At 39.4% G+C, this 13,744-nt stretch overlaps 1 protein-coding gene across 3 annotated transcripts in view; it reads left to right on the top strand.

Annotated features, from left to right (window-relative positions):
• Window positions 1–13,504, top strand: part of MCOLN3 (mucolipin 3) — a 20,074-nt gene extending 6,570 nt beyond the window's left edge. For 2 of the 3 annotated variants that reach the window (XR_775330.1, XR_775329.1), the window contains exons 2-14: window positions 1,521–1,750; window positions 3,550–3,717; window positions 4,269–4,422; window positions 4,906–4,990; window positions 5,072–5,168; window positions 5,747–5,846; window positions 7,898–8,010; window positions 8,091–8,240; window positions 10,164–10,296; window positions 10,378–10,500; window positions 11,046–11,252; window positions 11,619–11,748; window positions 13,420–13,452. Coding sequence is in view for 1 of the 3 variants with exons in the window: in XM_010582577.1 (XP_010580879.1) it covers window positions 1,523–1,750; window positions 3,550–3,717; window positions 4,269–4,422; window positions 4,906–4,990; window positions 5,072–5,168; window positions 5,747–5,846; window positions 7,898–8,010; window positions 8,091–8,240; window positions 10,164–10,265; window positions 10,378–10,500; window positions 11,046–11,252; window positions 11,619–11,748; window positions 13,420–13,439 (1,677 nt within the window). In the remaining 2 variants the exon portion in view is untranslated. Of the gene's footprint in view, window positions 1–1,520; window positions 1,751–3,549; window positions 3,718–4,268; window positions 4,423–4,905; window positions 4,991–5,071; window positions 5,169–5,746; window positions 5,847–7,897; window positions 8,011–8,090; window positions 8,241–10,163; window positions 10,297–10,377; window positions 10,501–11,045; window positions 11,253–11,618; window positions 11,749–13,419 lie in introns of all 3 variants that reach the window. The other variant, XM_010582577.1, reaches the window with a different exon arrangement.
• Window positions 13,505–13,744: the final 240 nt, after the last annotated feature.

Genomic DNA, 13,744 nt, shown 5'->3' with positions numbered 1-13,744 from the left:
GCCGGGCCGGGGCCGTGCCAGCCTCAGCCCTGCAGCCCGTGCGTGCAGCCCGCGCTGCCTCTGCGCAGGTTAGTGAGAAAAGATTTCCTGTGTGTTATGTTCGTCCGGAACATCTTCTCGAGCCGATCCCGTGAGGTCAAGAAGCATTTATTTATTTATTTGAAATCAAGCACGTACGGTGACAGGAATATTGCCGTATCAGAGCGGGGCTTAACTTAGAAATCATTCATCAGCTGTAAGAAAGATGAGTGGAAACTGTGGCATACTGTATCCCGCGGGGCAGTGGAGACCTGATAAAACAGGAGCTGATTTTTTTTTTTTAAGCCTATTTATGTGCCTATTCTTAGCGTTAAACTGCTGATTCAAAATTTTTCTCACCCTCTCTGACAACTGCAGAAATGCAAGGTCTTGAATTGTATCTGAAAACAGACTTGTGTTCTGGTGTGTGCAGTGGCTGCTTGAGGAGAGTGGATGCGATCTATGCATTTTTTAAATTTAATCTTGGTGATGATTTTTTGTTTGAGTTATATAAGAAACTTTTTCTCATGCAAATTCAAAATAATTTGTCTAATATGGCACATCTTTAAATATATTCACAGCCTAGGCTGTCTCCTCTGTTCTTACTGTCAACATTCTTCTATCTAAAATAAACACTCCTGGCTACCTCTTAAGTACTTTATAAAGCATTTATAAAATATTTGGGAGTCAGTGAAGTTAGTAGCAGATTAACATCTAAACATGTTGAATACTATAGAGAGTAACATCTCAAACTGTGTTTATAAGGTTCTCTTCTAATCTTTCCCCTCATCTAAAATGTGACCCTCTTCAGCTAATTATGATGCTTGAATACAATTACGTTTTGGTCTTTTTGTCTGGTTCATGATCACCATTGGTTTGCATTCAGTCTTTTATGGCTGAAAAGCATAGATATCATAAATGACAAGTTAATGCACTCAGGTAATTTATCTCAATTGCAGTTTGGCATGCTGGGTCTCCATTTCCAAGAGTGAACGATGATAATACTAATGTCTAAGAAAAATGCTGTCTGTCTTGAAAATTCCATTTCTTTCAAGTACTGGACAGCAGGCTTGTAGATGTGGGGGAAAATACTAGCTACAGAAGTAGATAAGTTTTCCAGAAGAGTGAACGCTCGTGAGAGGCTTTTGGTACTCTTCTGGACACAGAAGGAAATGAGTCAGGATTTTTTGCATATATGATGTTGTTGGCAAGTGAGAGAGGAAGAAGTTTTCAGCAAGTGACTCCATAATTCCAAAGGGACAGAAATTCCGCTATTAAATAAATGTTTTGACAGCCTATCTGCAAATTTAAGAGCTTGCCCAAACTTTTCTTCAGGTTCTGCAGAACATGCGGAATATTATGAGGAAGGTCTTAAAATCAGTGTAACATGCAAGTGCCTTTTGCAGAAGATCAATGTTTTTGGAGTCCAGGTTGTCGGTGCAGACAGATCTGTATTCATGCTTGCATGTGTTCCAACTGACGTGGACTGGTTTTCATTTCAGAAATGGAAAATCCTGAAGTGGCTGTGAGCAGCTGCAGTGCTCACGATGATGAAAATCTTTGCAGCTACACACGACACCTATCAGTATCACAGGAGGGGCTTTTGGAAGACCAGCTTAGAAGGAAGTTAAAATTCTTCTTCATGAACCCATGTGAGAAATTCTGGGCCCGGGGCAGGAAACCTTGGAAACTTGGGATTCAGCTACTCAAAATAGCAATGGTTACTGTTCAGGTGAGTAACTAGTCAAGCAGGGACTCAGCCCATGGGAGGTCGAATGAGTGCAGGTGACAAATGCTGTACATGGTGTCGTCCAGAGACAGGGAGAGGATAGACTGCAAAACTATCCTAGTTGCACATATGTAGCTTAGATCTCAGACGGCATAATTTTCTCCTAAAACTATTGACTTAAAAAATAGCTTTCCTAAGAGCGGAGATGAAAGGAACAATGTTTAAGGGCTCAACTTGACTTTGTACTTTATTTTTTTTTCTCCCCCGCCCCCCAAGGATGGCATCCTTATATGTCTGTTCCCCCCAATACCTTCTTCACTCTGAGTGTGTGTTTGAGGGAAAGAACAGTCGCTTGTGTTTCAATATCATAGTAATGAGAACTGAAATTGGTGGCTTTTTCACAGTTTGCTTGTGTCTTATGTATGGTATACAAACTCTTGTACTGAAAAAACCACAGAAATTCTGCCCCATTCTTCCTCTCACCCAGCCTTGCACCGTAGATTTCATATAACACATTTGTCTGCTGCCCAAAACACAATTGTTTGTCTCAAAGTTCTGTGGTTAAGGAGGAAGAAGGTCTTTCATGAAACCTTTCTAACACCTCAGATGATGATCCTTCAGAGTTGCCTGTATGTGATTCACCTTTATGGTGGTTTCAGCGCTGTGACAATACAAGTATAGAGAAGAATGTTTTCCACAGCTGCATGAATGATAGGACAAACTGCAGAAATAATAGTTCTCCTGCTATACATCTGGCAGCATGTTTGTATCCCTTACTTACTGCTTCAGTTTTAAATGTATCATCATCCTCTTATTGTCATCTGTTCCATTTTGCAACTAGAAATAAAACTTGATGGTGGAAGAAACTAAATAAGAAAGAAACTAATGCTGATTTAGTATTTTCAGAGAAAATCTGCTTGTAGGTAACTCAGTCTCAGCACTGTTGATTTGCTGGTGTATTCCTGTGTGCCTAGCATGCTGAGCTTGTCCACAGAGCATTTTAGTATATCTGTGACTGAGTTATCCTTATCAAAACCTACATATCCAGTTTGCATCATGGCCATAAAACTAATCTGTAGACTACTGATTCAGACTTATCTCTGATGAGTTTCTTCACAATACTCCTGACACTAGATTTGAAACAATAGTCACTGAAGAGAATTGTGAGCTACCACAAACAATACATCACATTCTTCTAGAAACCTTTTCCAGCCTGGATAGTAGCCAGCAGGGTTTTATACTAACTTTTTGTGAACAGTTGCAATATATTTTTTAACAGCTTCAGAGATTATCCTCTTACAAGCACAGTTTTGATCAGTTATTCTCAAAGCACCTTTCACCCAAACCTGAGGGAGGGATGTTTGTTTTTCTGAGTTGTCCTCAATTTGCCTTTTGTGCACTGGAGTAAGGACTTCAATCTGGGGTCTAGTTAAGTCCTGTCCTGCCTTTTTGGCTGAGGAGCACTGATACTCCCTAAGGTGAGTCATCTTAATGTCAGGCTGAACTAACAAAGCACGTGTAACAGTATATAGGTAGCTTGAATTTGAGATGGTATCCTTTTCTTTGTAAAAATGTGAGTCCTTGGACAAGATGCTCGTAAACATGTTAAAGGAACATTCTTGAAAGCCATTGTTTCCTTAAAAATCAAACTTTGTTTTGACCAGCTGTGAAATGGAGTAGCCTGTGTGTGACTGCTGTGTCTACCAGCATGACTAAAGAGTGGCTGTTTGTAGGACAGGATTTGTATGTTAATCCAGAAGCCAACTTTGTCTTCGAACAGGAAATACAAATGTCTTTTTCAGCTGGTGGTTTTTGGATTGAGCAATCAAATGGTGGTTGCCTTCAAAGAAGAGAACACTGTTGCATTCAAACATCTCTTCTTGAAAGGATACATGGACAGGATGGATGATACCTATGCTGTATATACACAAACAGATGTCTATGACCAGATATTCTTTGCAATAAACCAGGTAAGGATTGTCATTGCAATGTATATAATATATATGCTCTTTACCTTTTCCTCCTACTAGCTTCTCTGATGGTGTCTGAAATGGAACTTCTGTGCCAGTTGCTTAAGACTAGAGTGTCAACTCATTTAGGTTTTCTGTCACTGTCAGAGCATTGTACTTGTGGTGACATCCTTGAAGCTAATCAGTATGCTAATTCTGGACTAAATGCAGGCCTTGGATTTGAGCCAGAGTTCTTTGCAAGTAGTGAATTAGGCTTTCTACTAAGGATTGTAGAGAGAAAAAAATAATAAGCAAAAAGGTATTTAGATCCAAATCCCGCACTTACTGTTTTTGTCAACTACCTTAAAGTATTTCAGGACTCAGCTGTAGTGTGCTGTAGGTTTCCAAGTTCTTTAGGTGATGTTTTAAATAAAGATGAGTTATGGCACAGATACAAACACTTCTGGTTTGGTTTTGGTTTTGGTGGTTTTTTGCTTGTTTGTTTGTTTTCTCCAGAGACTAACAGTTTTGGTGCCATCTCAGTTGGTTTGTCTGTTTGTTCTGAACTTTAGTACTTACAGCTGCCCAACATCTCTGTTGGAAACCATGCTTATGAGAAGAGGGGAGCAGAAGAAACAGCTCTGGCTGTGTGTCAGCAGTTCTACAAGCGAGGAACCATCTGTCCTGGAAATGATACCTTTGATATAGACCCAGAGATTGTGACTGGTGATGAACCTATCTATTGTATCAGTTCTTTGGGAGGAGGGACCCCAGATTTATGATAAATTCTTAAAAAAACCTCCGCAGTACTGTATAGTCCTATCACATGATCTGTATTGAACTTACTACCAGCCAAAACTGGCAAGAAAACTACTGTGTAACTAACCTCTAGCCCTCACCTCCAAGGTAACAGTCTTTTATGTCTACTGCCACAAAACAAGTGAAGAGCTGTTAGCAGTGATGGCCATCTAATACAAGTATTTTGGGGTAATTTCAGGAGTCTTCCCTGTGAATTCATGATGAGTAACTTGGCTGGTGTTCAGGGAAGCCAATGTATCTGTCAGCTAGCTTCCCAAATGACTCCTCACGTGTGCTATCTTGTCTGGTATAGTCAACAGCTCTTTACAGCCTTGGGAGTGGGAAAGGCAGATTACGGTTAAAGAGCATGATAACCCATGAGATATTGTTGTGAGTACTTATCCATTGCAGACTGCTTGTACATTGAGCCAACGATGCCGTTAGACAACACAACAGCGGGAAAGCACAATTTGAATTTCACTCTGGATTTCCACAGGTAAGGAGGAGTCGGCACCTCCTGTATTAGGGTATTTGTGCATTTTCCCCTGCGAAAAGCTAATACAAAGCTCTATTGCAGACTGGTGACGGTGCAGCTCATGTTCAATCTGAAGGCAATCAACCTCCAGACTGTTCGTCACCATGAGCTCCCTGACTGTTATGATTTCACTCTGACGGTACGTGGAAGCCTGCCACGTGTCTTTCTGTTTAAAACTGTACACAGTCAGTGCAGATGTTTTCTGAAGAGCGTTGGGCACCATTGACTGGTCCCCAGTGGTGTCTGGATTACTGTCGTGTCTTAGTGTACCCTGTAAATAACCGCCAGTTGTGACTGTGGGAGGCTAAGCTTTGAGTGCTTGTGATGTGGTCCTGAAGCACTTGCCTGGCTTACAGCGTTTTGTGCTCTAATCCATCTGAAGTACAATGAAAGCATAAACCTCTTCTCTTTAGAGAAATGGTTCTAGGAAAGGTTGTTTTCAGGTCATAGAGGAATGAGGCTGTAGTTTAAAAGAATTTTGCCTTGTATCTAGTTGATCAAGCAATTTGTGGCAAATACATGGTTCACCACATTGTTTTTCACTTTGACAGCATTTACTTGAATAAACTGGAATTACCTTAAGCTTAAACAAGTTTTGTAACTTCTCCCATAGGATAATTATTCTGAGTGATTATGCAAGCTTAGCAATACAGTGTGCTACAGATGTAATGGTTTAACTTCAAAAAGACGTGCCTTTTTTTTTTTGTGTTAATACAGATAGTGTTTGATAATAAAGCACATAGTGGAAGAATTAAAATAAGTCTAGACAACGACATAGCGATCAGGGAATGTAAAGACTGGCATGTTTCTGGATCAAGTAAGTGACATAAACGTGTTCAAATTTTCATGCTAAACTTTTGCCACACTAGCACAATGTTTGTTAACCTTTTTCTTTATTAAAAGATGAGGCACTGTTGACATACGTTCTCTAGTGGGTGTGCTCTAAATCCTGATTTTCTAAGGAATTCTTGTTCTTCAACCTCTGATCTGAAATCATGGGAACGCAGCCACACCATTACTTTCCTTAGCAGTTCTCAAACCTTGCACCATTGATACTGTCAAACCAAAATTTTTCTGTGCCTCACTGTGCATCCTTCTAGTTTTGGCTACTGAACTTGCACTGCTCATTGCTTCAGGTAGGGCTGTGAACTGTTCTTCTAGCACCAGGCAACAGAAGGACACATGATAGTGGTGGAAAGTTGAAACTGATTCACTCTTATTTCAGGACTTAGCACCAGGAAAGATAAGGAAGCACTGTTGCTAAGGCTTGCTAGAGTGGAATGGCTAGAAAGACTTCTTACTGCTGCTTAAATGTTGTTTGGCATGTATTTGGGTGTAACTGAGATGCACAGTATGGTTAAATAATCTATCTGAAATAGTTTCTCAGAAGAGTACCCTTTGTTGGCAGCTATTGGGTCTGGTCAAAACATTGTCTGAGATCTTTTTTGATTAGAGAAAAATAATCTCTTTGAAAGTCAGAAGCTTTCCAGGACTCTAAATTCCACTTATTTTAAACTTTTTTTCTGAAGTAAGCAATAGGATGAATCAGGTCCATTTTTCTACTTTGCCACTTTCCCCTTTGCTATGCCTATGTTAGGAAATGAAAAGCTGGTAGTGAAAGAAGAAGTTTGTTTGTGTTTTTTTTGTTTTTTTTTTTTTTAAAGATCCAGATTGGAAGTAATTTTTGGGAATTCAATGAAATGCATCAGAGAGTACAAAACACACCACTTCTGCAAATGCATATTCCACTAAACGCTCTTTATCAACTAGCTTTGCTAGCTGCCATGTTATAAATGCACACCAGATGGCATGCTACCTCTAACAGATTGCTAGTGCATCAGTACAAGAAAGCTGTGATACCAGGCTTCTGTAACAATCCACACTTGATATGTATGTAGATTGCCCCTACAACAGTTTTCAAAATCATCTCCTGGAGTACCCTGTATTATTTTCTGAAAGCCAAGGAAAAATACAAAGGTAATGATTACAACTGGACAATGACAAGTTGTTGCTGTTCTGGACTACACTGCAAAACCAACTTAAATGGCAACATGTGTTAGTGATGTTGGTATAATCAAGTAGTAGGTGGGCTTTTTCTGAGTAGTGCAGTTTGTGAAGTCAACTAGAACTTCAGTATCCCTTTTTGGAGAATTGCTGCATATTCTTGCAAATTTAGCATTAATTTGTTTCAATTTTTTTCTCAAACAATCACTCTTTTAGCATTAAAAATCTAATCCTTATACTGTCTCATCTAGTTTCAGCTGTATGATAACTATAAAGACCAAAAAGAGGTCTAGTGGTAGGTTTGATGCAAAATTTGACCTTAGATGATCAAGAATGTGAATTTTAGTAACATAAGAGATGGAGAGAACTCCATATCTAGCTCCATGTTGGTCTTGGCTAGCTGAACAGCACTGCAAATTACCTGCACTGCTCTAGGACAGAAGACCTATCTGATAGTCAAATACTGGTCTGGAAGAGAAGATACATACTGTAAAGTTCCTGGGGTTTTTTTTTTTTTTTTTTTTTTTTGACAAGTTCTGCCACTCCAAAGGCCATTCCAGTGCTTGTACAAGGGACAACTCCTACCTCTAATTCTGCGGTGCTGTAAGAACCATTCACACTCTGGTATATTTTTGATGTGGTATCAACCTTCCTAAATTAACTGAAGTGGTATCTGTAGTGCAGATGCACTTGTGTCTCTCAGAATATGTCAGATAAACTTTTGTGGGAAAAATGCTAAGATTTTTCTTAATTCAGTTGTATAAACATAGTTAACATCAAAACTTGATTCTTACTTCAGTACTCAAAATGGTCAACAAGATGAAATGCATCTGATTGTAAACATGTACATTTTTGTTCTTGCAGTACAGAAGAATACTCATTACATGATGATCTTTGATGCTTTTGTTATATTGACTTGTCTGGCCTCATTGATCCTTTGCACACGATCAGTGATTAAAGGAATTCATCTCCAAAGGGTGGGTATAACTCTTTCCTTGGAAAGTCTTCAGGTCTTGTGTAAGTCTGATTAACTTTTTTCTTTCCTCTTTTCCCCTAGGAATTTGTAAGCTTTTTCCTATATTATTATAAGAAAGAAGTATCTTTCAGTGATCAAATGGAATTTGTCAACGGATGGTACATCCTGATTATGGTTAGCGATGTCTTAACTATTGTTGGATCAACTCTAAAGATGGAGATACAAGCCAAGGTAAGCTTTTTACACTGTCAGGTGAAAGCAAAACTGATTGTTTCTGTCCCAGCTAGGTTTAAATCTCTGAGGAATTTAGGCTGGCTATACTCGATTCTGAGTGACATGAAATTTTAAAACTGTCTTGTCCTCTGGCATTATAACTGAGCTGCATTGTTTCCAGTTGCAAGATTTTAAAACTCCAAATATCACTAGATACTATAGTTCTAATTATCTTTGCTCCTTTGTGACTCCAAGAAATAAAATGAACTTAATCTCTGGAAGTTTAAGACTGTCGATTTCTTCTCTTCCCCATTTAGGACCACTTGTATTTCCTTATTTGATGGATTTTTTGAAATTTTGCATTTAACTTTCTGTTCCCCATTTAACAAGCGTTTAACTAGCAGAGTCTCTCTTTAAACATCACTTTACTGCTTTCCCAGCTTCTGGTTTCCAACATGTAGATAACAGTCAGTCACAGTCAGGTTCTAGGCCTTCAATTTCTAAAATAAACTTGATATAGAATAAAAATCTTTTAAAAACATATCCTGTGCAGCCAGAATTAGGGAAGAAAAATTATTACAATATGCTATCCTGAAGCACTTTAATATTCAGATAATGTTCACCGAATCTGTAGCAGACTTTGAAGTGTGACAATAAACACAATAGACTTCGGACCGTAGTGATGAAAGGTTGGGTTTGAAATCCATCTGGTGACAGCCTGGCTATTATAAATGCCCTGTACAAATTGTCCTATCTTACCTCAGGAACTATAAACTCAGTTCTTAGGAGTAGAAAGAAGCTATGAGGAAGTTGGCTAAGAGAACTCCATCCTGCTTTGGGAGAAGCAAAGATGAGAACAAGATTGGAGTAAGACCTTGCATTTGGGATTTGGGTATCTTAGGCACATAAATACATCTATCGATATATGTTTCTTTTCTAAGAGAGCATTTTATTAAAACTCTTCTCTACAGACACATTTCACTTCATTTTGCAAGCCTTGTGGACCATAACAACAAGATCTTGTTCCATGTTACTGTGTGAAAGTTAATGGCTGAGTAACATGTTCATATTAAAGTAGCCTGTTTGGTTTTTGTCAAGCTGCAAATGAATTACGCTATTATAAAAGATTAGTCAGCTCTTAGAAGAATAAAAACAGAAAATAGTGAAAACTTCTTATTCAAGTAAGCTGTCATGATCCATTTCAGAGTAGAGCTGCAGTTCAGGGAACAGCGTATACGCTAACTTGGATGAAAACAGGCCAGTGTGTATAGGTGGAAAAAAAAAGATGAAGTGCCACTAAAATATAAATGAAGCTCCAGTTAGAATTAATTAGAAGCTAATTAGTCTTCTCCTTGATAAGTTTTTACATCTCACAGTTCCCAGCTACCTAACAAGATCCTCCTTAGTATTTACCTGAGTTCTGCTAACAAGTTATGCTGTTCTTTAAAAACTGCTTTGCCTATGTCCTGGAAGAACCTTCTTTGCTCTGCAGTTCTAAAGTCACATCTACACTGTCCGTTGGGATGCAGTGGAGAGCTTCCCAAGCTGCTCTGAGAAATCTGTCGATGCAGATTCCAGAAGCAGTTGCTGCAGGTCCGGAAGCAGCACAAAAATGTTTGCAGTGCCACTCTGTGGGTCTTGGTGAGCCAGGTACAGAGGGGGTGTCTCTGCACCTGCAGTGCAGCTGCGCTCTTGGCCTTGCAAATGAAGCTTGTCTTGTCAGAATCTATTTTACAAACAGCCATATGGAAAGGCACGTGAAATGAGTTACACTTGAAAGTGCCCTTGCTTTTTGGCAGGACTTCTGCCCTCTAATGCATATTGCCCCAAACTAATTTTTAATGGGAGAGATTGCCAAGGAAAACAATGTTTCTTAACAGATCTTTGTAGTAATGAGAATTGCAATTTAGAACTTTTTTTTTCTTGTCTTCTTTTTTTTAGAGTCTGACAAGTTATGATGTCTGTAGCATACTCCTAGGAACATCCACTATGCTTGTGTGGCTTGGAGTCATTCGCTACCTAGGTTTCTTTCAGAAGTATAATGTAAGGATCTCCTGGGATCTTCGTGCTGTTGGTATTTATTCTGTTTGTTGCTATAAGAGGACTGGAAGAAATGCCTGGTTGAATTCTAACTTTTCTGCATTGCTTTGTGCAGCTTCTCATCCTAACACTGCGAGCAGCATTACCCAATGTAATGAGGTTCTGCTGTTGCGCTGCTATGATCTACCTGGGCTATTGCTTCTGTGGATGGATTGTACTGGGACCATACCATGTGAAGGTAATATACTTAACATGAAAAAGGACAACTTGAATAACAGACTGGATTCCAAACAAAAGAGAGATTACTACTGTTGTCTTCTAAGTTTCCATGTCAAGACTTCCCTTAATATAAAAATAGTGCATCTTCAACAAGATGCTGCTCTTTTTGAGGAGTCTCACTTCCATGACTCAGTCAGACTTTCCTCGAGTTATGAAAGCTCTGAGTCAGAAGTGGAAGCTGCCATGACTCCCAATCACATGCTGGTATTTCGAGAAATAATTTTCATCTTGCAGAACATCAGTGTCAGACTAGAGCTTTGGAGACTTTATCCTTATCCCTTTTAAAAGTGAAATTGGCATATCTGAATTGAATGTGTATGTGTACCGGAGGTGACAAACTTTGCTCATTCCTCAAATGTTTTACTGTCTGCACCTTGTCATAACCTTGGTGTACAAAGAGATCTGAGGCAGCCAGTCATCAGCTGTGTATCTTCTTTGTGTCATGTACAGTCTTTGGATCCAAATAAAGCTGCAACAGATGTCCTTTTCTTCCCTCCTCTCTAGTTTCGCTCTCTGAACATGGTTTCCGAATGCCTTTTTTCATTGATCAATGGAGATGACATGTTTGCCACCTTTGCAAAAATGCAGCAGAAAAGTTACTTGGTTTGGTTATTCAGTAGGATCTACCTCTACTCCTTCATCAGTCTGTTCATCTATATGGTGCTGAGTCTCTTCATTGCACTCATTACAGATACGTATGAAACTGTCAAGGTAAGCATGGACTCTTACTCTTCTTTTGGAATAAAAATGCAAGATTGGTGCTATTGAGACTCATCTCCCTCAATATTTTGACTTGCAGTGCATGCCAATGTAAAGAATAAATATAATGGCTACTTTTCAGGGTGTGAAGTGATGACGAGAGGTTTTTAATCCCTCCCTAGTTCAGTTTTCTTACAAGCCTATCTGATTTCCTGCTCCAATGGAAGCTAATATCTACTAAAAAGCAGTAATTTCATATTCAATTCTGTGAATCTTCTAATTTCAGACTTGAGCAGTGTCTGAAAAGTGGTCTGGGGATGATTTGTGTTATTGTATGTTTTAGCCTTGTTAAAGGTTCAACTAAATATCAATTTTTAGCACTACCAGCAAGATGGCTTTCCGGAGACAGAACTTCAGAGATTTATATCACAGTGCAAAGACTTACCAAACTCTGGCAGGTACAGATTAGAGGAGGAGAGCTCTGCATCTCTCTTCTGTTGTTGTAATGGTATGTACCTATATTAAAATTATACATTAAGGTGTATGCAAAAGCAACACACCACAAAATGTCCCTGGTATAATGTTTATGAAGAGTAGTTAAATTTTTTGGGGGTGGAGGGGAAGAAAAAAACCCACAAAAATCCCAAACTATTGCTAATGCTCTAGAATGGAGCACTTTAGCAAAATGTCTGCAGCCAACAAACTCCTTAGGAGAGGTGAGGGAATTTTTTCCCATGTTAAGTGATTCTTAATTTAAAATAGTACAGAAAGTTAGATAATATATACAGTAACTTGGGAACCCCGTATGTATAGTGTGCAAGCATTAACTTTTCCTGTACTCACTGCAGTAGGCAGGACTTGAAGAACTTATTCAGTGTCTTCGTATCCAATTTTAATGATACCTTGTGCAGTAAGGTGTCCTAGCTTAGATGGTAGCAGGCCTGAAACTTAGGGAGAAAATTGGCTTGCCAAGGTTTTAAGACAGCATGCAGTTTAAGGTAGTATCACAGCACTTGGAAAAGCATTGCCTAACTTCCACTATGGAGAGCTTAATGCTTCAGTTATTTGAAGTTCTGTTTCTTCAGGAATACTGATTGCAGGATACGTGGTTTATATTTAACCTGGCTGGCAGCAATGAGTCTTGCTTGCTTGAAGGGTCACTTGGTGGGGGAGCCTTAAAATATTTACAGTTTGATTAAAAAGATCAAAGGCATTTGCAGCTCCTTGGTATTGGGCTTTTCTGGTGTGCTATATTGTTATATGCCAGATGGAATAGATTTATGAGGGGGAGGAGATGGGGACATATTTCAGAGCAGGGAGACAACAAAGCCTGCAGTGAGTCCGTCCAGAACCTTACTGGAGATGAAAGTGTGGGATGAAGCAGAGCAGGGCATCTTGCTCCTGGGTAAAGGGCATGGCCATGTTAATATTTCCTTTTCTGCACACACCTCTCAGTTCAACCAGGCAAGAAACCCAATGTGAGGTGGGACAGGGTGGGGATGTAATACTTTTCCTACCAACTGTGAGGGGGGGGTCAGGACTCTAGAAGAGCATTTGAAAAGGAAAACTTGGTTACTCTGAAGAAACTTGTTCTTCAGGACTATTGGGCAGCCAGCAGCACCCTGGACTCAAGTGCCTACAGCTCCATTTAAGTGACTTGTTTCAGAGCCTTGTTTTCTAACAGATGACCTATGCTTTAATGATCTTACCCTCAAGCCGAATGTCTTGATCCATATGCGTGCCTCATACCGTGCACATTAGTGTTACAGACTGTTTTTTTTATCTGGAAGTAGTGTGTTTTTTTCTCTAGAAGCTAGACCAGGGGCTGACTTTGCAGTTGCCTGTAAATACTGGACATATTGCTCCATTAGCTCTGTACTGTGGCCTTCTGGTTTTACCTTGAAACATGATCTGTAGTAATAAGTAAGTATCTTCAGCAGGATGTTGCGTTATCAGTTCTATGGCTTCCACTCCTTAAATAGTCATACGGTCCTACAGCACACACAAGGCTTAATTCTTTCACATGTTCAAAATGTTTTATGGTGGTTCATAGCAGTTGCTCACCAGTGTATGTCAAATTAGTAATTAAATCGTTCAGATGCATTTTTAAGGCTCCTTGTACAACAAAACTATTATTTTGATGCATGTACCTGACAACTTTTCCCCCTCTCCCATACAGGTTGTAGCGAACATATTTAATGGATTGTGGGAGTGTATCATGGAGGCTTTAAAGCAGCACACATTGCAAGAACTGGACAGTGGAGCTGGTGGAAAATCTTATACCTAAAGTCTGAATTTGCTTTTCTTGAAAAGGAGTGTAAGCCTGTGGCAGAAGCTTGTGATAAACTTAACAGTCTTTTTGATTAGGCACTCTCACTGTTAGTTCAGGGGTTTTGGGGGTTTGGTTTTTTATTAGCTTTGTGCTATTTGTTTCCTCAGTTAAATTGTGCTGGAATGCAAAGGGCATTAAAAAGCTGTCTGTATTCAGAGACTTGGCTAGTTTA

The sequence above is a fragment of the Haliaeetus leucocephalus genome, unplaced genomic scaffold (assembly GCF_000737465.1).
Source record: "Haliaeetus leucocephalus isolate CR32 unplaced genomic scaffold, Haliaeetus_leucocephalus-4.0 Scaffold848, whole genome shotgun sequence".
In the NCBI taxonomy this organism is placed as follows: domain Eukaryota; kingdom Metazoa; phylum Chordata; class Aves; order Accipitriformes; family Accipitridae; genus Haliaeetus; species Haliaeetus leucocephalus.
Note: the sequence above shows the minus strand (reverse complement) of the source record. Positions and strands in the feature narration are given on the sequence as shown.